The 23,066-nt window shown below is 41.7% G+C and overlaps 3 protein-coding genes across 7 annotated transcripts; all 3 read right to left on the reverse strand.

Moving 5' to 3' along the window:
* Positions 1-6,853: 6,853 nt before the first annotated feature.
* On the reverse strand, positions 6,854-8,729 carry LOC129588802 (serpin B6-like). Its single transcript, XM_055483186.1, has 2 exons — positions 7,447-8,729; positions 6,854-7,386 (listed from the first exon to the last, which is right to left on the reverse strand). The coding sequence occupies exons 1-2, from the start codon at positions 8,489-8,491 to the stop codon at positions 7,142-7,144; spliced, it is 1,290 nt and encodes a 429-aa protein (XP_055339161.1). The 5' UTR covers positions 8,492-8,729; the 3' UTR covers positions 6,854-7,141.
* A 661-nt stretch (positions 8,730-9,390) lies between these two features.
* Positions 9,391-16,735, reverse strand: LOC129588807 (uncharacterized). 5 transcript variants are annotated; one of them, XM_055483194.1, is made up of 12 exons: positions 15,988-16,735; positions 15,718-15,915; positions 13,196-13,247; positions 13,067-13,118; positions 12,606-12,627; positions 12,430-12,506; positions 12,293-12,375; positions 12,093-12,210; positions 11,877-11,910; positions 11,726-11,812; positions 9,793-11,471; positions 9,391-9,712 (listed from the first exon to the last, which is right to left on the reverse strand). In XM_055483194.1, exons 3-11 carry the CDS (start codon positions 13,236-13,238, stop codon positions 11,214-11,216), a joined length of 774 nt encoding a protein of 257 aa, XP_055339169.1. In that variant the 5' UTR covers positions 13,239-13,247; positions 15,718-15,915; positions 15,988-16,735; the 3' UTR covers positions 9,391-9,712; positions 9,793-11,213. The 5 variants fall into 5 exon arrangements, with proteins under 5 accessions (XP_055339169.1, XP_055339170.1, XP_055339168.1 ...); XM_055483195.1 differs by having other exon boundaries at positions 15,639-15,915; XM_055483193.1 differs by lacking the exons at positions 15,718-15,915; positions 15,988-16,735 and adding an exon at positions 13,687-14,589 and having other exon boundaries at positions 9,793-10,871; positions 11,189-11,471.
* Positions 16,736-16,985: 250 nt separating this feature from the next.
* Positions 16,986-19,265, reverse strand: LOC129588804 (factor XIIa inhibitor-like). The gene is made up of 2 exons (XM_055483189.1): positions 17,975-19,265; positions 16,986-17,911 (listed from the first exon to the last, which is right to left on the reverse strand). The coding sequence occupies exons 1-2, from the start codon at positions 19,005-19,007 to the stop codon at positions 17,676-17,678; spliced, it is 1,269 nt and encodes a 422-aa protein (XP_055339164.1). The 5' UTR covers positions 19,008-19,265; the 3' UTR covers positions 16,986-17,675.
* Positions 19,266-23,066: the final 3,801 nt, after the last annotated feature.

Here is a 23,066-nt window from a genome sequence, read left to right on the forward strand (position 1 = left end):
GGAGCTGGCCGACCCGCTTCGGAATTTCATCGTTCCCTAACATACTGGCGACGTTTGTCGTGGAATACATACATGATATCTGCACGGTACATTTGTAGAACCGATACTTCTATCGGTATTGTACGGTGAAGTGTGAACTGTGAGCATGGGATTTTGAATTTAAATAAGCCAAACCACGCAGCGACAAACAACAATAGCGACTACGCAAGGCGCAAAATAAGACACCAAAATGTAGGCACCAAAATTATAAATCTTCTGTACACGTATGTTTTCATTATTTACGTACATAAGTGTTTAATAAACATGCACGGTGTAGCCAAAGATTTTTATGCCAAAATGCTAGCATTTTACTCTGTGTCGCAATTATTTTAGTAGATTGCGCACTCTACAAAGTGTTGTTGTCAAAGATTTTTTTTTCTAATTTTCGCATGTACAGGTACGTACATCATTTTGTCAGTTGCATGTCTCTGTCACGTTTTATGGTAATTGGTATTTCTTTGCTGCATGTAAAGAGTAATAAGAATGAATATCGAGGACCTTTATCTCGTTATAATTAACTGCGACGATGGTTGTTGTGTTGACCAACATTAAAACTGCAAAGTACATGATTTCGGAGCAAATAGTATCGTATTTTAAGCTAAATAGTAAATGCATTAGCGTGCATTGCATACATAATTGCATGGTGTATCTAGCAACACTAGCATCAAGAATTCTTTTTTTGCACGAGCCAAGTCCTTCATATGACAGCATACAAATATATTTGCATGCGGAAAATTCTTATCCATCATTAATATATTTTCTGACAACGTCTAGGTATGCACCATCCATACTTCTAATATTTCGCCATTTATCTCTGTGTACTTCAGCACATAGAGTAGGAGCAGGAAGACAATTTTTTCGTTCTCTTTAATATTGTGAGCTGGTTAGTGCTGTTTTCAAAAGTAAAGAGCCACATCGGTACGGAAAATGTGTCTGTAAGTACAGTAAGCATCGTAACTGCTAAAAGCCGACAAGGTATGCACTATGCAGTCGACCGAACCGTTAGGCAACAACTGTTGAAATTTGGATAGCGATACATCCGCGCGTCTCTGGAAACGGATGCGCTGGCTGCAGTTGCGGAGGTAAACATATCATTAAGAGAGGACAGTGAAGGTAGAGACGCCTGAAATTAAAGATCAGACTGCCGTTAATTACCTATCCCGGTTGCTTACAGGAATTAATAACCTTGATAAACTAGTGCACCTGGAGAAGGCATGTGATCTGTTTCATGGATATGGTTTCCCGCGATCTTAATCTTGTCTGCTGATGTCTAGGGTTACAGTTGTCTATGCAATATTACGATTCCAGTCTGGATGCAGTGTTTTAGATTTTGTTGATAAGTTTAGATTTTATTTGCTGTGTTTTAGTTTTTGTAGTTTATGATCCGTATGCTTGTTTTTTGTTTTTCCCATTTTTCAAAATTTTTCGCGTTACAGTATTATGGCACACATTTTGCTGCAGTAGAGTAAGCGCCATTGACGGCCTGTTTACAAAACGTGAGAATTTTCTCAGGAGTTATTTGGCCGATGGTAGCAATCCACAAATAGCAGGAAAAAAAAAGCTTTCGATTGCACTGCATTATGTTAAACTCCACAATGAATATTTCCGCAATGCAAGCCAACCTTTCCCAGATTGCAGGAATCCGTCGCAATGAACTAATCGCAGAGGTATCTATCTTCATCGTCGTCTCGGTCATCGGTGTGGTCCTATCGACCACTTTGATGCTGACCATCATGATGCAACCGCAGCTACGCACCGGCTCCGGTATCCTCATCGCCCATCACCAACTCCTCCACGTTCTGCAGACCGGGATCAGCAACCCGTTCTACATGGTCACCGGGTGGGCGGTTTGGCTTGGTGTCTCCCTAAACGGCATCAACTGTACCACGATGCATTTCGTCTGCCAGATGATGGTCAGCAGTGAAACGTGGAGCTCCTTATTTCTGGCGGTTAACCGTTTCGTCGCGTTAATCTTTCCACATCAGTACAGCATGATTTCCTCCAATCGAGCCAACGCTATATTTATTGCAACGGCGTGGTGTATTAGCACCGCCATTGATATCCCGGCTTTGTTAGGAATCGGGAGTTTATTCGGGATGCGGGAGTTTGATTGTGGGTACATTCGGGTGACGAACAATCACATCCGTAGCATGCACGGAACATTAGGAATATACCTGCCTATGGCGGCTCAAGCGGTTCTGTACAGCATAATCTTCATTGGCCCGTGCCGAAGGGGCAGAAGAGCGCGAATGTCTGCCTTACAGAGGAAGCGCTTTATCCTGTTCAAGTTGTTGTTCGGCTCGTATGCGTGGCAGGCTGTCTGCTACCTGCCGTTTATGGTAGCCATTTACGGATTCCCAAAATTTTGGTTTACCGATAAAGTACGCGCGGGATGGTTCATGGTTTTGCAACAAATCGGATACTCTGGTAGTCCGGTAGGTACAGTAATAAATTTCAGAGAGTGTACGGTTCAGTAACGCTGAATTACTGTATGTGAGTGAGTGTTGCGATTAAACTGACTGTACCGTAGGTGTTCTTGCTGCTGATGAACAAAGATGCTGTGGGGAGTGCCAAAGCCGGAATAACCTCTTTAAAGCTCTCACTGTTTAAATCTAATTCCGTGTCAGCTAATCCTTCTGTGTGACGGTGGCTCTACACTTTACATTGTTTTACAACTGTTTGGCGCGGCTGCGAACTGCATAAATGCTGCCGTACAAGCACGAAAAGTATTTGCGGCGATTTTCCCTACATTTCCGATTCTCCCCACGCTTAATGAATTATGACGTAGCGCTCTCCATCCAACAAAAAGTAATAAAACATCCAATCGCATATCCATTTGGATGCAGCGGCTCCCTCCAAGCTTCCCTTCCTTTGGCTAGAGGAGGTTTCGGCGCGTCAGATGAAAGCACAGGCTACTTCGGCCTTTTTGACCTTTGTGCGGCGCGTACATAAAACTGCTAGAAATGATGTTTCGACTGTGTAAAGCCGTCGCCGAGCTGGCGTTTACGGGCACACCATTTCGGATGGATGCCAGTTTTTCCGTTAGAATACAACTGGTTTTTTATTTGATTTTGTTGATATTCCCTTTCGATCCAATCAACCGTTTTCAAGCTGAATGGGTCAACGCGTTGATGACGCCTAGAAATTTTCCCTTTGCTTCCACAAATTTATGGCTGTTGCCCGACCAGATACAGTACTCCGTCCGAATGATTAACGTTTAAGGTTCTAACAAAACATTCCCGGAAAATAATATTACAGCATTGATGTTCCCACCGGTTCGGCCAAGCGGTTCTGTCTGGGTACGATCACTTTCTGGTTTTTCTAACAAAACCTTAAAGACTAGCATGTCAATTACGAGCAACTCAAATAGTGTGCAGTGGCACGGTGCACCGGCCTGAAACTTAATAAAATATGATAAATAATCCCTACGAAATAACTGCAACATGAAACACTCTTTGCGACGCTTCAGGACTGCTGTCTCGTTAAAGTATCTAAACATTTCATTGATTAACTGTTAATATTCATCGTCAGAGCTTTCGCTGGTCCACGGGAAGTCGAATTCCCTAGCTGAACACCGCAGATACAAAACATACAGACAGATTCGATTTAATTTCCGAATGTCCGAACTCTCCAGATCCCCCACCGTCCACTGCCGCTTGTGATAATGGGCAGAGGGCCGCGGATCACAGCCCTGGTACGCCTCCAGAATCTGCAAAATAAATAACCACTGCACACGCTGATGCAGAACTTCTCTAAGCCTAGAATTTATTCTTCCTTCTGGTAATTTGCCTGGATGTCTTCCAAGACATTCCTTCGACTTCTGCCGGTATACACTGCTCCATTCGAAGCAAGCTCATTGGCGGCACAGGAGGCAGATGTGCTTTGAACAAGTTCCAGATATGGGCGGCATCGATTCTGTGATGGTTAAAATCCACGCGCGAACATCAAAAAATCAACTCGAAGGACCTTTTTTCCGTGGCACAGCACGGCGTTGGTCCAAGTTATGCGATGGCAGTCCGGTGCTAGCTTTGAGTATAGACGGGCTAGATCTTCACAGTAATCGCCAAAATTGTGTTGGTGAGTGTTCAGTATTGTTGCGCCGCCGACCGTGGTGGTGTAACGTGAAGCAATCAAGACGGGCGCCGTTGTTCTCCAGCACCAGTTGAACGCAGTTCAGCAGACTGCTGATTCGGCTTCCCCGTGCAACATCCTCCATGCAAGCTACGCGACTGTAACATTTCATGACCGCAACGTTTCACAACCGTAACGTTTCATGACCACAACATTTCGCAACCACAACATTTCATGACCAGAACTTTTCACAACCGTAACACTTCATGAACAAAGTTTTGTACCCCCTACAGCCGTACGTAACGGGTTCGGTACCCCCCACCCCCCATAATTCGAAAAAATTTTCCTAAAAATTTTAATAGAAAAATCACGAACATTAGCTTTTGCATGACTTCATCGTCATTTGAGTAGTCATCGTCATTTCACTTTAAATACAGCTCAATGGGCAAGATACTCATAAGAAAATATTGCTAACATATCGGGGAACGTGTGGGAAGGATAGACTTGGTAAATTTGCGTGTTTTGTACGCTCCAGAAGTAATAAGATGAAACATTAATCAGCTTAATCAGATAAAAAATATTACGGTCCCTTCTCGTGCCAACTGGGACAATTTTTTCATTTGAATGTATTTCTGTGAGCGATGCTCGTCTCCATACATATTGCAAATAAAGTAGAGTATCAGCTTTATCTTTAGTGGTGCCCAAATGTAACGTAACATGCTCGTCACCCACCCCCTACCTATGTAACAAAGCCGTAACGCTTCGGCCAGACCACCCCCCCCCACCCATGGCCGTTACGTAACATTTGAACGCTGCCTTACTCAATGCAATAAATGGGTCATCGTATTACCATTCCTTAATGTGCAACTGCTCACTTTTTACCTACTTTGAGCGTGGTAGGGGCTCGCCTGAATGTTCAAGTTCACACAAACAGGCGAACGTGAGCATTAAAAGGTGGAGCAACAAGCGCATACTGTATGTATGATCTTGAGCTTCTTGGCTGTGAAATTTAGGAACGTTTAGCTGATGCCATGATTTCAACACCGTGACCGGCAGGTCCTCCACCTATAGCCTATAGGGTATAAACTATCCGTAATGGAGTTTGGCTAATGTAGTTGTAATAATAATAATAATAAAGGACGCTTTTATAAATAATGAAGCGAATCTGTTGCTGGAAATTGCTGATACTTTAAACAAGCATTTATCCAAAAAAACTTGCGCTATAAGTACGAATAATATCCGGTAATTAACGAATCTGCACCTCCTCGCTTAATAAGCCCCCCCCCCCATTCGCAACGAGCCAGCCTCCCTATAAATTAGAAAAATAATGCCTCGCACCAAAATTACCACCCACGAGGGCGTCAATAAATGTCCGCATATTTATTCATAATAATTTCTATGATTTAATGGGAAACCGTTAACGGGCATGAAAATAATTATAGTGGTGTTCATTGGCAAACAGTTGTAGACAGTGTTTCGGGATGCTGCTTGCAAGGTTGTGCTAATTGAAAATACTGGTAACTACTGCATTAAGTTACAATAGACAGAATGCGGAGCTGTTTGAAATATAACGGCCCCTCCGCACACACGGCTCGAAAAATAACACCGCCCATCGAAATAGCGCACCCCTCTCCGAAATAAGTCCCCCTACAGCGGGACATTTGAACTTTTTTTGCACCCCAGGGGTGAAATTCAATGTTTACGGTAGGTGACCTGCTATCCTATCCTCACTTCGAAACTGTTCCGACAAATGAACAAAGTAAATGTTTTCTTCAGACTATTTCTATTCAAAGTTTTTGTATTTGTGTTTTTACTTTTGTGTTATTTCAGTGTGTGGTAAGTTTTATGGCGCACCGAGCCCAGTGCTTTTTAGTGTACATTCGTTTGATGTTTGATAAAGCTGCAAGGGCTGTACACCGCTCTTCTTCTTTATACAATGTCATTATTAAACATACCTACCAATTTATTTGCAATGATTTTAAGACGCAATATTTGCAATGATTTTAAGACGCATTTTAAGATAAGGTAAATGGTAATCCAGGTAGGTCTCCGCAGGCCTCAGCGACTGCTGTTTTTTTCTTATATCGCAAAATATCTAATCCACCGGCCGACCGTTTTCCTCATCAGGAGTTACCGTTTTCTCCAGTTTTTTTAGAGTTCCAGAAGCTCATACAAAGTGTCCGATTGAAGTTTGTTTAATGTCATGAAAGCTCCAAAGACAAGAATCAGTTTACACGGAGATACGATTTTATTTCCGAATATCCCAATCGTCCTTCCTCGCTATAGGTTTGATTAATGCGGGGGGGAGGGGGACGGACTGCAATTGTAATATGACTGCCTCACCTGGAAGACATTATTACTACCTTACCGTTGTATTTAGCGTAAAATCATATGTTTTCCTTATCGCTTTCTCCTTTGTTGTATTTAGCGTAGAATCCCATGTTTTCCTTATCGTGATTTTTTGGTCAAGATATAGAGATATAGTACACTATATTTCGCAACTTAAATTCAAAGAAATAAAAGGTCAACATCAGTAAAGTGAAGTACTCCCATCAGTGGCTTAAGAATAATTGAACTTTTTATCGGTTACGAAGTTAACTTAATAGCTTGATATTCGTTCTCCAAATACAGCTGCTTAAGAACCACTGGGATTCCAAAACTAATATTTTACACGAACTCCGCATGACCATTTTAATACAACGCTTATAATTTGCGAACGCTTTGCTAGTAAAGCAAAGCCCCTTATGGTTGGAGGATTTCTTGGCCAACTTTTCTTGACCGGTTTGCCAATAAAGATTTGCTCACAGCCCACGATTCCGAGGTCATGACCAATACACATTACACGAACTGCTGCTAGGAAAAAAGGGTTTCCAATTCAGGATTCTTCTCAGCAAGTTGTTTCTCACGAACAATCGAGCCGAGAAGAACCCTGAATTACACTGTAATCCAGACTTTCAGAAGGATCCTTTGGCTTCAGTGCACATCGCGAAGCCGCTGTCTATTTCGTCCCAACCCGAGCTCAGTGCGGACCTCATGGATCAGCCGCCACTTCCGTTTCGCCGGCTGCGGTCGAACTAGATGAGTGTGCTGGAAACCCAGACAAACTCGGATCAGTGATGCGACCCATAAAGACGGGCACGTTGGCCATTTCGTCCCAAATGACCATCAAGAACGGACGATCAACAAACACATCCGGTTTTTCATTCAGCATAGTCATACCCCATTCTTTTCTGCAGTAGTCAGCCGGCGCTGCGTTGATACCGTATTCGTCCAGCTCTGCAAAAAATTTCGCATTACAAAAATTGGTAGCCATACGAAAAGACATCATTAACTTGCCAAAGGTAACTTGCTGTCGGAATTGGCTGACACACATTTGCCGGCTGTCTTCCTCTGAGATCTCGGGACAAAACGGGGTGGATGGTTCATTAGATCTTTTCAGACCCAACGCTATCCGAACCGGCTGCAAATTCACATCACAACTGATACGGAACTTTGGTATCACAATGTACGCAAGGTCTTGCGCGCTTTTCCGTCGCCATTCTAACAATTTCTCGATGGTCAGTTGTTTTTCTAAGCTGTCTAATTCGTCAGTACGCTTTGCCGGTAAGAGCAGCATAACGGTGAATTTTCCCTCGACGATGTCGAGCAGGATCATTTGCGGATCGTCTTCGCGTCGTTCGTTGCTGCCAAACAACCATCGTATTATGCCATTCTCGTTCCTCATAAACTCCACGGTTTTTTCCTCATTATTTGCACAGTAGAATGTTCCGCTTATTGTATCTGCTTTTTCGAACGGAAATTCCCATTGTCCGGTGAAATCGACTATATTCACCCAGTGTAGCTGCGCTTCACATTTAAAATGCGTCAACAACAGGGTAATTTTTCCGTCGATAAACTGACCCGTTGTCTCAAACGTTTTCTCAAGGAACCGTTCAACTGTCGTTTTTATAAACCCGGCTTTAACAGCTCTTTCAATTGCTTTCTCGGGCTGAGGTTCCAAACGGCAGTTATCATCGTAAAACGCAACGCTGCCACCGCTCATCGCACCGTCCGGGGTCGCCGCATGTTGATCCAATCCGGGATAACAATTTCCATCAAAATAAAACACATCCGGAGGCATTATGATGGAATGTAGTGGGCCCTTCAGATCAGGAAATAGAGCCGTCAGGATGACTTCTGCCGCGTAGGGACTTGCAACGAAATTTGCATCGGGAGTGTTCGCCGTGTCCGTGACCGCCTGGAACATGGCCACCGCCCAACGGCTGTGCGGGTTTGTACTGAAGTCTTTAGTGAACAGTTTGTATTTTCTTGGCGCTGGCCGCGGAGCTTGCGGAGCTGCACGTCCCAAACAGCTTTTAATAAGATCCAGAAATTTTCCCATGATTTCCGCAAATGTACGGCGGTGCGTTTTAAGGTTCAGTACTTCGTGAGAATAAGCAACTTGAACAGTGATTAATGTTTAAAGAAACCTCTAAGCATGATAATATGAGCAGACAGCACGCAAGAAAAGAGAAATTTAAGGTAGATTCACTGTGGCACGGGCTACAGCTAGGACAGTGAATTATCGTCAGCAGAATTATAGGCACGGTGAGTAGCGGCAAAAACCATCATTTGCATGAGATATGAAGACTGATCTCCCACTCACAAACTCACGTAAAAACAGCGGCATGCCACGCGATGTTGCATATGAACGGGAGCCTGCAGGAATGGATCGATATAACGTGTACTCGTACAGCCGCACATACCGGCAGTTTTGGCATGCAGTGGTGTAAAACTTATACATGTACAGATACACGAACTTATACAGAAACATGTACAGATACATAAACTTATACAGATTCGTGTACAGATACACGAATAATTAATATTTATGTGCAGTCATGTACAGAATCCATGTACAGTTACATGAATTTTTCGATTATATATACAGATACATGCACAGCTACATGAACCTAAACGATACATGTTATAACTAAGTTATAAGCCGACATGGCACTCATAATTTCCGCTGTTGTTTAAGTGGTATTAGTACGCCCATGGAAGTTATTAATTTTGGTGGCAGTACTTATACATGATCAGACAAATAGTGAACATATTAATCAATCGTTTTACTGTCGCATTTGTTCACGTTTTACTTACATGCCCACAAAATAATTAAAACTGTATTACTCCATGAGTTGACTTAACTTTACGCATAAACCGAATACACTGGCATACATGGTACAGCTCTCATGCAAGTACCATCATACACTGTCATATCAGCATACAGTGCTGATATCGCATGTGTATTGTAAAACAGGCTTGCAGATAAGCCAGCCAAAATAATCTTCAGCTGTATAAGGAGCAAGATCCATGCGGCCATGCATGAATGCTAGGTGGAGGCTGCCAACGGTGAGGGGTGCACCTTATTTCCCGGTTTCGCCAATATAATCCCTAAGCGTAATGCGAGCAATACAGACGGGAATATTGGTCATTTCGTTCCAGATCACTAACAAGAACGGACGATTCGCCAGGAAATCCGGTTTATCGATATCATGGAAATTAATGTACCGTTTGTTGCAATTTGGAGCCGGAGCTGCTGCTACACCATCTTCGTTCGGCTCTGCAAACATCAACAGGAATTGCTTTAAAAAGTGCTGTTCACTACCGAATCTGATCACACGAACGCATAAGCAACCTCACCCAAGACACATTGGAATTGGATTTCCTTGACAAACAGCGGTCTCGCTTGTTCCTCCAACAAATCGGCCGAATTTGTGGCTGACGGTGTTATTTGTCCAGACTCAACGCTTCCGGAACCGGTGGCAAATTCCCTTCACAAGAGACACTAAACCTGGGTCCTAGGTACAGCAATGTACGCAACGTCGGCTGTGCTTTTCCGTCGCCACTGTAGCAATTTTTCGATGGTCAGCGCTTGTTCCAAGCTGTCTCCTCCCACGGAACCCTTCCCCGGCAATATTATCAAAACGCTGATTTTTCCCTCGACAATATTGAGGATAACCATCTGCGGATCGTCTGTCTCGGGTTCTTTGCCACCGCGATTGAACTGACGAATGACGGCAACTTTGTTCCGCATGAATTTCATGCTCTTCCCAACGTTTTTCGGACAGTAAAACGTCCCTGTTTTTGTCTCTGCTTTGTCGAACGGAAATTCCCACCGACCAAAAAATTCGCTAATATTCGCCGGCGTTTCGGGTTCAAAGCAAGGCAGTAGCTTCGTTATTTTTCCAGTAGACTTTCGCACTTCAGTCTGATAAGAAGTCATTTTGAAGGAAGTGTTTCGGCAGATTTTTGCGATCCTAGATTTGTTGCGTATTCGGATGTCTCCTCGTACTGAGTAGCCGAAGAACGACTGTCATCGAAACTTGCAACGTTGACGGGATTATACGCCTCCTGACGTTTAGGTATCTGCGAAAAATCACCTTCCTCATGGCCAGAAAGTTCTATTAGAGTTGACTGCAGATTGCCGTCGAAATCCGGAATCCGCTTTGTCATGACGATTTCCCCCGATTCTAAATTGATAAAGATACCGGCATCGGGCGCGTTCGCCGTCGCGGCGATAGTCTGGTACAGGGAGACAGCAAATCGGCTTCGCGAAGTGACATTGAAGTCCGTCGTAAAGGGTCGGAATTCGATTGGCGTCCGCCTCGGGGGTTTGAGTTTCGTGCGCTCTAAGCAATTTTTGATAATTTCTGTAAATTTCCCCATGGCTTGCCGCAGTTCTGCAGGCCGCAGTCACCATAGAGTCACAAATCACTCGTCTAAAATCACCAATAACCCACGAAATCCGGTTTATCAATATCATAGAATTCAGTATACGTAAGCCATGGAAACGGGCAAACATTCAACAAGTAAAAAACCAGTTTTAGAATAGTTGTAAACAAACAGTCTAGGCAGGCATCTGCATTAACTTTCCGATCACAAAACCAATAATTATGGCCGATTCCAGCTTGTGAACGCTTGAAAATACCAAAGAAAAAAAATTTCAGGTATTATAGCTCATTGGAAACTAACACTTTTTCGAAAAGGGTGTACTAGACGTACACTACCGAATAACAGAGTGTGTTGGGACAGCTACCTAGTCGCACAAAAGCGCCGAGATTTTACAGTGTAACAGGTGCCGTTGTGCTGACATCATCACATCGGTCCAAATCTGGTAACAATTTATTGCTCGGTTGCCGGAAAAATTCGGAATAGTTCTTTGGAATCTGAATGGAAGCTAGGGCGTCCTGATAAAGGTCGATGTCTTCTTCGGCCGCGTCGACCGAGCGCTGCACACGAATTGTCATTGGATCTGGCGGAGGAAATTTACCAGCTCCACCAAAACCAAGTCGACAGCACTGAATCCATTCTATATGAAACTGTAAAATTCAAAACTGATTACGGGTTCGGACAAAACTGAACTTCAACATTTAAAAAAAAATAATTTCGGATTGTTTCTTTCAGTACACGTTTACACAGATCAGCCTTGAAAAATGCGATCTGATGTACACTAATAGTTCTTTGAGTTAAAACTGCCATTAACACTACTAATTACTAAATATTATCAATTTATTCGTTACATCAGTGACCGGGCATTCAACAAATCACGGCTGTTAGAAAGGTCAAACATTGCCTCTTTATCGTATGGGTTGATCTTTTTCGATAAGCCCGTCAAGATATAGCCGGTGGCACAGTATACGATGATGTTGTTTTGAGCATCCTGAAAAGCCGGAACGTGTAACACGGAACAAAGGTCACCAGATATGGTGTGCGATAATACTTACGTAGTACTCCCAGTACTGGTCATGCGTTGGCATACTGAAAATGAGCACGTTTAGTGATTTATTATGCGTACAGAGTATAACAGATTGCATTTTTTTCTAACTTTTAAAAAATTTAATTTATCCACTAACGTTGGCCTACTGCTGGGGTCTGACCTTTACGGAATTAAAACTGGTATTAATTATTGATTTGTAAATAGACTGTAAGTTGTGACGTACTAGTAGCAGCTCTGGTAATCGATGTAATATCCCGGTGGCACTTTGCAACACTTATACAGCTGAGTACCATCCTGCCCCGCTCGGGACACCAGAAACTGGGCATCATCGTCCCAGAATCCTGCAAAAATAAGTCCATCAGAAACATGGCCAATCAAGCTACACCAAAAGAAAAGCTATAAAGCTCCGACACTGCTTCTTGCCTGTAATAAATGAATTCACAGAGAGGTGCATGTGCTGAGGATTGAAGCAAAAAAACTGGACCGTGTAATTTCTCAGGAAGCATCTGCATAAAAAACGTTGTGTGCTATGCGAACAAAAAAAAATATTGCGCTCTCACATTGGATAAAAAGGGTACATTCCGGTTGTGGGCGGTTTGAATGGAAACATAAATTTGCACCATACGGCTGACAATATCTGTAGGCAAGCGTGTTCAGCAGTACTCGTATATGACGTACAGATAAGTGGAGTACCGTGCCGGTAAAGTTTTGAAGTGAGTCGATTGATTACTCATACCTTGAAGTCGCTGACAAAATCCCTGAAAAGAAAAAATTAATAATAGATGGCAAGATTTCGGCTTAGTTGTGTGCAGTAAATCGTAACAACAGACACGTAAATAGAAAGCTTAACTGCAGCCTAAAAGATTTGTTTTTGGAACTGGGAATTATGAAATATCACTACATTACTGATGACAGAAGTCTGTAGTCGTCACCCTGAATAATTATAGTTCAGTAAGTTATTTTGTTAAAAAGTAAGCATACAGCAAACTCTTATCAAAAAGTCTTTATTAGTCCTGTTAATGAATAACGACTGACACAGTGTTTTGCCAAAATAAAATAACACAGAGATTAATCTCAGAAAAAATACTGTTCCAGTTACCATAGAGTTGTTTTAATTATCGCATTGCCGGTACTAAAGGTATGTAGGCACGATTATCATATTACATTGTAGTTAAAAGATTTTTTCGTTGAACTTACTGTATTCCGACAATAGCTTCTCCATCAAGACATTCCACATGCCACTTTCGTTCTATAAAGAGTTGATTGTTAACTTTAAACCAGTATTCAATATAAAACCTTGAATATTAGTGATCGAGCGACTCCCACCTGGGTGAACCTTTCCCGAATGCGCACGGAAAGTTTGTATCATCGTATCCCCCTGGAAAATTGCGTAACACGTCGTTACCAAGGCATACAGAGCTATAAAAATTTTTCTTGTGCTGCTTGTCAACCATGCTTGTCATTCATGCTTGTCAATCATGCAGTTTGTGCAATTTTTAAATCAAATGAAACCATGTGGTTTTCGAATACATAGGAGTTTTTTTAATATCGCAGTCACACGTATATGTTTTACAGGAATCATATTGAGAAACTGTACAAAAGATCTTGTTATAAATCCTAAGTTTCATACACGAGTGTAATTATATACTCGTGTAATTATTATATACGAGTGTAATTACATGTATATACTTTATACTTCTGTGTATTTGTGCATATGCAATATGTTGCTTGCCAGATTTGGTGATTTAATGCCAAACGAGGAAAGTTACTTTCGTACGGGAAACTTTTGAAACAGGAAATAAATGCCGATAACTTACAGATCCGAATGCCAGGTATGTTCCATAATAGCGAAGAGTACCCAAAACGGGAGTAACAATTATTAGGCTGATACATATAATTAATACCGCCCGGGTAAGATATAAATTTAGATGGTAGCGACTTGACATTTCTTAGTAACAGATATAAAAAAGTTGGAAAAACTGTTCTTTTGGACAGATTGCCAGTGAATCATTTGTTTGGTGAGCGGTTCTGTCAGTTTGCTACAACGATAATCATTTTGCACAGCAGTTTGACACCGAATCTGATGAGCAGGACCAGACATTGTACACTAATAATCATCGATGCCGGCGTAGCTTATCGATATTGTCGGCATCGGCTGTGAATGAAAATTGTGCCCGTTCTCACGCAGTCACATCAATCGCAGCAACGGAGATTAATTGGCGGAGTGATGCTACTGTTAAATGCCGTAAGTGCCCCCTAGCACGATTGCTATACTCAGTAAAGTTCAGAAACAAACTATCAGTGGAGTTGAAAACAATATGCCGCAAATCTCTTTGGTTATGATGAATTCTCAAGCACCCACTTTTAAAATTTTATCAAGTTCAAGTTCACTGAATGCTTAGACAGATTATAGCGTATGAAAGAGACTAAGTAGCTATATGCATGTGAGGTCATTCATGCAATACGATTGTAGTCACTGCACGTTTGCTTGTGTCAATTAAAAGCTGCCATTGTACGGTACTGCCAAGTCAGTAAACTCGGTATATTATGCTAACCAATATTCACCGCGCACTGCCCCGGCATACTGCCTCATAGGTGCTGGTAAAATTAAATCTCCAAATCTATTTTTTTTTAACTGAAAGCTGTTGTAAAAGTTCTCTTCCAGCTTAAACCGCGAAAAAAACGCGATTTGTCAGTATACAGGTTATAATTCTCGCGCTCACTCTACTAAATGTGTCGAATTTGGTCGTTTTCCCCTTTTGTATAAAGTATACGCAACCATACAATCGGCGATGCGTGTGCGCTTACTTGGGCATGAATCGTTTAATTTGTCCAGAATTTATATAAAAAAGTCAGTAAATTTAAACTGGCACCTTTTTAGATCAGCAAATTAAAAGGTTTAAACTTTTACTTCTACAAAATTAAAACAGCCGCTCACTAGCCAGTTAGCAGCAATAACACAAACGATGCTGATAGTGGATGGCTTCATTTCAAAAAATCGTTAACAATTTAAGGTGCTCAAAAACATGACTTAGGAGTAAGAACGCTCGTTTACAGTCATTTGAAAGCAGCTGTAAAAAAACTGACCGTAGTAATCGTCAAATGGGCTGACCTTTCGATACTGTCCGAGCAAAAGTAAGGACAGTGATTAATTAGCATTTACGGTCCTAAAATTAATAACTCCGAATAATACGGAATAAATTATGTAGTTTCTTCAGGTCAGAAAATGCCAAACCGACTGAACTGCTCAGATCGGAAAATTCATAATCCCTACAAAAAAACACCATAAAAATAAACGGCGTCCTCGTCGGCAATGAATTATAAAGGCTAATTTTATGATACTAATGATCGGAATCAGTGCAAAAAGGGCTGTTCACAATGGAAATAACCATATATAGAAAAATTTATTAATTACATAAATTGCAAAGTGTGACCGCTGTAGTACATCGACTCAAAGAACAGTTTAAAAAATAAAAACTGCTTCATAAACTACTATCAGTCCGAAGAAGACGAGTATTAATTTGGAGACACCGTTTTTTTTACAACGACAGCGACTGTTTTTTATCAACACAGGTATATCTGATCGGTGCATGAAATAATATAAAATGCAAAACTCAACAATATTAATGTTCGGTTAAAACTGCTGCTAATATCATGAAAAATGGGCACTGCTGAAAATTTATTAAAACTCTTGGAGCATGGAAAGCCATAACGATGAACTACCGTTGCTCGTTAAAGGAAGTACATTGCTTATTGCATTGGTTCGTACCAGGGTAACGGCCGAAACATTTGACTTCCTGCCTTTACTTCAATAAACCATCTTCAAAAATACGAATTTCTGCAATTACAAGTTCGCTTTTGCTAGGCACCACTGCAGCTGGGATCCATGATGCGGCCGATAAAAACGGGAACGTTGGCAATTTCGTTCCAGATGATCACCAGAAACGGACGGTTGGCATTGAAATCTGGCCGCGACAGCCAGCAACTTTTATATCCGATCTCGCAGAACGTGGCCGCAGAAGCCTTCACACCACACTCATCCAACGCTGAAAACAAATACAGTGTTTTAACTGTTCTGTTGGCAGAAACAAGATTTCACAAGCGCGTGACAATCTTACCAATGACCACTTCCTGCCGGAACTGGTCGACCTTCTTCGGTCCTCCATCGTCCTCAAACATGCGTTCAAAGTTGGTCCCGGAAAACACGAACATTTCATGCAAACCCATCGCTTTAGCGGCCGGGATCATGTCAACACCGCAACGAATTGTGAATTTCGGTATAATGATATGTAAATTACCTTCGACACTTTTCTGCCGCCAGGTCAATAGTTTTTCAGCGGTCAGCATTTTCTCCAGACCAGCTATGCCGCCAGTGTTTCCCGTTGGCAGAAGGAGCATAACACTGAATTTTTTGTCGATGACGTTGAGGATAATCAGATGTGGGTCTCCGACTTCGACGTTATCCTGATGATGCAAAACGTTGTACGATCGAACGAAAGCATACCTGTTTTCCGTAAATTCCACGGTCCGCACAACATTATTCGGACAATAAAACGTTCCGATTTCTGTGTCATGCTCCTTGAACGGAACTTCCCAATCCCCCGAAAAATCGACGATATTCACCAGGATCAATATCGTCGTAGGATCGACTGCCTTGACCAACTCTGTTATTTTTGACCGTTAGAACTTTGTGCACTGCTTTGATACCGCTTGCATCTGGGAGAAACTGAAGAGTGAAATCAACTTATATTGGTCAACGGCAAGTTTAGCGTGTGGAAAAATTACAATGCAAATCTGCATGCGCTTTCTCTTTAACCATGATCGCAAGACATAACAATTTGTACCGACAGTAGGGCAACAATTTGTGTCTCGCTACGGTCGGTAAAAATTGATAACACTTTATGCCCAGAGTACAAGTGTTGTGTTAAGCTGACCTACAGAGTAATATGTATTACGTATAGATATGAGCAGATATGAGCAGTTTAATCAGCAGTTATAATGGGAGCAGTATTAAGATCAGCAATACGATTATGAGTAATACGATAATATGAGCAGCAATACTCGTATCATGAGCAGATATGAACAGTATAAAAGTATGTACAGAGATGAACAGATGTTCTGCATTTTATTTGTCTGCAGAAAGCAGACTGCGCTATCGTACACTGACACATCGGGATTTGGAAATTTGGAATACGACAATGCACTACAAATTAAGCTATCGGTAAAATTCTCCTGGGACTGTCTTTAAGTTGTCACAAAAATAATAATTTAACAGCATCGTGAAAGCAGGGGACTGTTATTTACAAATTACACGGATGCCGCACCCACGCTCCCGAAAACAGCTCATAAACGAGGGATGAGATACAGAAGTAGGACATTTTTAGCGTTACCTTCCATGTACAGTAAAATGCTGGTTTATCTCTAGCTAGCCAATAGGCACAAGTACCAAGGAAAATACGCGTACTAGTAATTCTGTGCACATACATACAAAGTACACATGCAAGTACAGATCCTGTAGATGTTCAAACGATACCAAGTAATCATACTTTTCTCTTCAAACAATGAAGTTGTTATGAATTGGTTGCACACTTCAATGTGCAGTGAATATCTGGATTATTACCGGTGGCACGGAGGTTGCCTCGTCCTCACTTCCCATAGGCGGATACCTTATTATTTTCAAAAAAGAACTGCGGTTGCTTTCTTTCACCGGTAACTGGGTGATAAGCTGTTTAATCCGTTCAGCTTGGATATGGAAGCCCCATTTACCGTATCCGTCCCACGTAGTCGACTAAGTGTTTCAGCTTTCTTATTGATTCTGAACACCACTTTGCGGCAGGCAGTCGAAGCACGGTAATGGCATTTGGGTAGCCGCACCAGTTGGGTCCGTGATGCGACCGATGAAGACGGGAACGTTGACCATTTCGTCCCAAATAATCAGCAAGAACGGACGATTTGCCACGAACTCAGGCTGATGTAACAGGAGATCATACTGCAAGTTGCGATATGGGGCTTGCGTGGCATTGATACCATTTTCGTCCATATCTGAAAAACCAAGGGGTTGTGTTATAAAAGTGAACATCACACGAGTGTCCACCGTAATCTTACTTAAAATAATTTTGGACTGACTGGCACACTCCAGTGGCCGATCCTCAAACTTTGCGGCAGAATCTGTGGTTGACAGTGTTATTTCGTTACCGGGTGCGAATCCGCATCCAGTGTTGATTCGGAGCTTTGGTACAATAACGTGCGCAAGGTTTCCATCGCTCTTTCGCCGCCACTCTAACAATTTTTCTATAGTCAACGCGTTTTCCAAGCTGCTTATGTGATGATCAATCGTCGCCGGTAACAGCAGCATAATACTGAATTTTCCCCTATTGGCGTGGAAGATAATCATCTTTGGATCATTCGCTTCCGATCCATCACTTCCGGGATGTGTATTAAATTTATTACATATGGCGGTCATGTTCATCAAAAACTCCACGGTTTTCTCAACATTATTCGGGCAGTAGAACGTTCCACTTTTGGTTTCGTCAAACGCAAAATCCCACCGACAAGAAAACTCGGCAGGATTAATAAGAATCCGCCGCGTCTCACGCATAATGTGCACCAAAGAAAAAACGGATTTTCCGTCAATCTTTCCTCCGCAGATCCGGTTCAGTGTCGCGGGCCCTTCAGCAAAAGATTCATCAGCTGGCTCTTTTACAAGTCCAGCGTTTACTGAGCATTGAATTGTCTTTTCTGGCCGAGAACTGGAACAGCAACGGTCGTCAGAAAACGCGACATTAAAACACTCGAACGAACCGAACGTAGTTGCGGATTCCCCATCTTTAGGTATCTCTGAAAACTCTCCTCTGTTATTGTAAACTGCCTCTAACAGCGTAGATTTCAGCGTGCTGTTGGGCCCAAGAAGCAGTCTCGTCAGAATGATTTCTGCCAAATTCGGACTGATGACGATATTCACATCAGGGGCGCTCGCACTGTCGACGACAGTCTGAAACACGGCCACAGCCCAGCGGCTTGCCGGATTAACACTAAAGTCGGTCGTAAAGTATTTGAACGAATCCTTTCTCCGCCGCGGAGGCGGGGTTGGTGGCGCGCGTCCCAAGCAGCCCTTGATCAACTCCATAAATTTCCCCATGCTATCCCAAATCCAAGTCCCCTGCGTTGTTGGGGTGTTTTGTCAGACAAAAAGAGATATTTTAATTTAATAATGATTATCGTTTAACCATTAAAAATTTGAAGGTATTATTAAGCTGAATATTTGCAACGCGAGACAAAATAATTTGAAGCTAGCTGCTCAGATAGAATCGGTAGTTCTTACCAACGTAAGAAACCCAGTAGACTGACTGCAAAAATCATACTAGTATATCAGAGTTTTTGAGCGTTTGATCACTCGGATCAGTCTCTGACAGAGACTGATCGCAAGCTTGTAGCTACACACCCTCACAAACTGGCTAGGAATAAAACGACTTGCCACGCGGTTTATGGATGTACATTAGCGGCACGAAGAGATCGATATATACGGATACTTTCAGCATGCGGCATTTGCAGCTTATGCACATCATTGTAAATTGGCATCGTAAGAACGATTTCCAACGTCGCTACCAGGGCGATATAGGAGCAAGTTTCAACTAATTTTTAGAGGCAATAGAACAGTATACAAGGGAATTATACAGGCCATGAAAAGTTGTTATTGCAATGTAAAACCAGGAAAAAGTGGGTATAAAGAAATTAGTTTAATTAACCTGCGGCTGCAGAGTATTAGTCTTAAATAAATTCAGACCGTACACTACGATTGAAAATTGCTCAATCTCGGCATCGGGCATAATCACATGATGATTACTCTACCAAAGCAGCAATAACAAATTACAATTGATTCAAATATTCACACATAATTTATATAGAAATAGCAGCATAGTAATTGCCCTTTTTAATACTTACTGAAAGATGTTTACATAGTTTGGCAACTGCTTGGGATAGTACATGTTGTTATACCTGCGCAAATTAGAGCCAAATTATACGATGATAGCACGGTGTCACGGTAGAGTACGGGCAGCTTATGTAGGATTCGCGCAAATTAAACAGCTGTTTAATTGGAGCTAGCTGACCACACGTTGGATAGGGAGTTTGATGCACTGCAGTGCATCAAACTCCCTATCCAACGTGTGGTCAATTTTCTGCGTCGAATGACCGCTCAACTAAATATTAGTACCAATTTTTACCGGTCAACCCTAAATTATGTAAAGATGATCTGAAGATGGGAAGCTTTATAAAATGCCGATTCTCATTAAACTAAGTACATTATCTATCGTAGTTCAGTTCGTATTATAGTACTAAACCAGATCAGACAAGAACAGAAGGTCGAAGAGCACTTCGACGTATTATACAAATATAAGGAAGTATGTGCACGTACTGCTATACACCGATGTACCCATAAAAATAATTGCACTTTTTTCCTACAAAATAATAATCAAATTGTTTTGGATTGCTGTTGTTTTCAGCAGCACTCTGTATCTGTATATTTCACTGGGCAGTCAATGGCTAAATTATTCCCGGAGCACCGCTGTTTGTTTCGTGCACCCACCTCGGACTTCTCTACTCTCCATCATACATTTGAAGTGGATACTAGACAAGGATTTCAGAAATGAAAATATTTAAAAAAGAACCACCATCGCTTTACTTTCGCCGAGAGTTGCATCATAGGCTGTTCGATCCATAAAGTTGCGATAACGCTTTACCGGTGTCTGCTGCAACCTGCCGGAGGTGAGGGATGAGCGACCAAATGCAACGTGGCCGCGTTGGGCAAAGGGATTTAGAGCCTGCTAAGGTGTGCACCCACATGTTAAAATTATATCGAGTCTTCACATTGTAACCCGGTATTGCACACACATTCTGCAGCCGGCAGCGCGATATTAGACCAAAAGAAGTCTGAAAGATACCATACGAGGGAAAGCGTGGGTATAAATAAATTAGTTTATTATTAAACGGTTTGTGCACGTTATACAGAGCCGCAGGTTATTCTGCCCCAACGTTTCTGTTAATCGGTGCTTTATTTATTGTGTAAATTGTGTAACAACTTGGACCGTACTCTACAAGTTGGTAGTGGTCTATCTCCGTATCGGGCTTAGTAACATTTAGAGAATTGGCACTAAAATGTTTCTGTGGAAGTAACAACAACAAGTTATAACTGATTACTAGTATATTATCACACCGGCTACGTTTTGCATCCAAATAATCTCTATTAATTTTATAATTGTTTTAGGATTTTACATCAATGTATAATCTCAGTAACCAGATTATTATTCAAATGTATGGCATGTAGCGCATCTGTGTACTGTGCAGTACCTTATCAACCGCGCACTTATAAGAATTTTGTGCGGTATGACCGGTATGGTACTGTAATAACTCTGTGATGCGTATACGCTACAAACATACTTACGATTAGTATGTACATGTACTTACTGAAATCGTTACAACTCAAGCGTTAGAAACTTATAATTACTGTATCGTATCCGTGAAACTTTATGTACAAACTTCGTGAGATTACGCAAAAAAATTATTAAACGCAAAATTATTAAACGCAAAAGTGAGATTATTTTGAAGTGTACGAAAGTTTTCGCGCATGTGCACGAATAAGCCTATTAGGTACCGTATAGCGGGTCACTTGACTTAAATTAAAGCGCAGATTAGCTAGAGTACTAGTAATAGTTATGCTTTCAACCGTTGTAAGCTGCTTCTGACTATCTCTCCTATAAGCTTTTTTACAATATTATGCTTTTAATTTTCAAAGTACATGAGTATTTGTCACAAATTTTCTATAAAAGTGAAAGATTTGTACTGAATACACAGCTCAATTGATTACGGAAATGGGCGGCCTAATCACGCAGAATATTTCGTCTAAGTTAGCCGATGCTGGTGCTGTTCCCATGACTGAGGCCGCGTTCCCGCGTTGGATGTCCTCTTTGGATGTTGCGGAAAGCAATTGGTTATGTAATTGCCTTAAGGAAATGGCCCGGTACATGGTATCAAAAATGGGATCTATACACTAAAGCGTTACTTTTTTGTATTACTTTATGTCATTCTAAAGCTAAATGATTTGTATACATTGTTGTGAAAACCGTTTGCGCGCGCAACATCCGGTTGCCGAGGTAGCGGGCGTATTAAAACAGACGTAAATTTCAAATGCATTGTTGTGTATCAAAAGTCTGGTTATTACCCGATCTTTTTGAAACTCTGCTACAAAAGACACATGGCCATAAAGGTGAAAGTGAACAATATCAGATCCATACCATTTTTTCCAGATTTTAAATTAAATTTTAAATTTTCTGAAATTCATTTCAAAATTATCGGAAAATGCAATGAACCTGAAATTGGTTCACTTTCGACATTATTTCCATATGTCGTTTATACCAGAGTTTCAAGAAGATCGGGTAATAACCAGACTTTTGGTGCACAACAATGCATTTAAACTTTTCACCCATTTTAGTACGCAATATCTCGGCAACCGGATGTTGCGCGCGCAAACGTTGTTCAGAACAATGAGCGCAATGCGGGAAAGCGCAATTTTTAGTGTATGTATCCCATTTTTGATACCGTGTACCGGGCCATTTCCCTTAATTTGCAATATTAAAAACATGTAGTTAGTGACGACTAACGGGTAAGCGGTAAAATAACCATCTTAAACTTTGTTGTTATTCTACAAAGCTGACATTAAGGTGCAAACTTGTTTCAGGTGAGTATTCTTTCGAAAAACCTCACACCGAAGTGGTGGTAAGTTACAGAATCATGAAGTGCCACCCAAAGACCGCTCCGGAGTATACTAGTACTACTTGACACACCGTTAAAAGTTAAACCAATTTATGTTTTTATGCAATTAATATGGCATATTAATATGCCAGAACGACTAGGGTAGGCAGCAAGTGTCATGCATACCAAATGGGCATTTGGTGCTGATATACTTGTATTATTGATGTACTTGTTTATGCTGCTGTATTAATGTACAGGTGCATTTGCAATTTCCGAACGCGGTTACCTCACAATGTTTGCAACCCGCCTGGGCAGTTGGCATAATATGGCAGATGCCATTTTATGTGGCGTCTGCCGCCTTATTTCGCTTGCGAGATGCCACGGCCTCCAGGTTTTATCGCGCGCCCTGTCATTCACAGTGCCACTAGCAAGGTCCAGTGCAACGTTTACT

This window comes from Paramacrobiotus metropolitanus, unplaced genomic scaffold (genome assembly GCF_019649055.1).
Source record: "Paramacrobiotus metropolitanus isolate TYO unplaced genomic scaffold, Prichtersi_v1.0 Parri_scaffold0000031, whole genome shotgun sequence".
Classification (NCBI taxonomy): domain Eukaryota; kingdom Metazoa; phylum Tardigrada; class Eutardigrada; order Parachela; family Macrobiotidae; genus Paramacrobiotus; species Paramacrobiotus metropolitanus.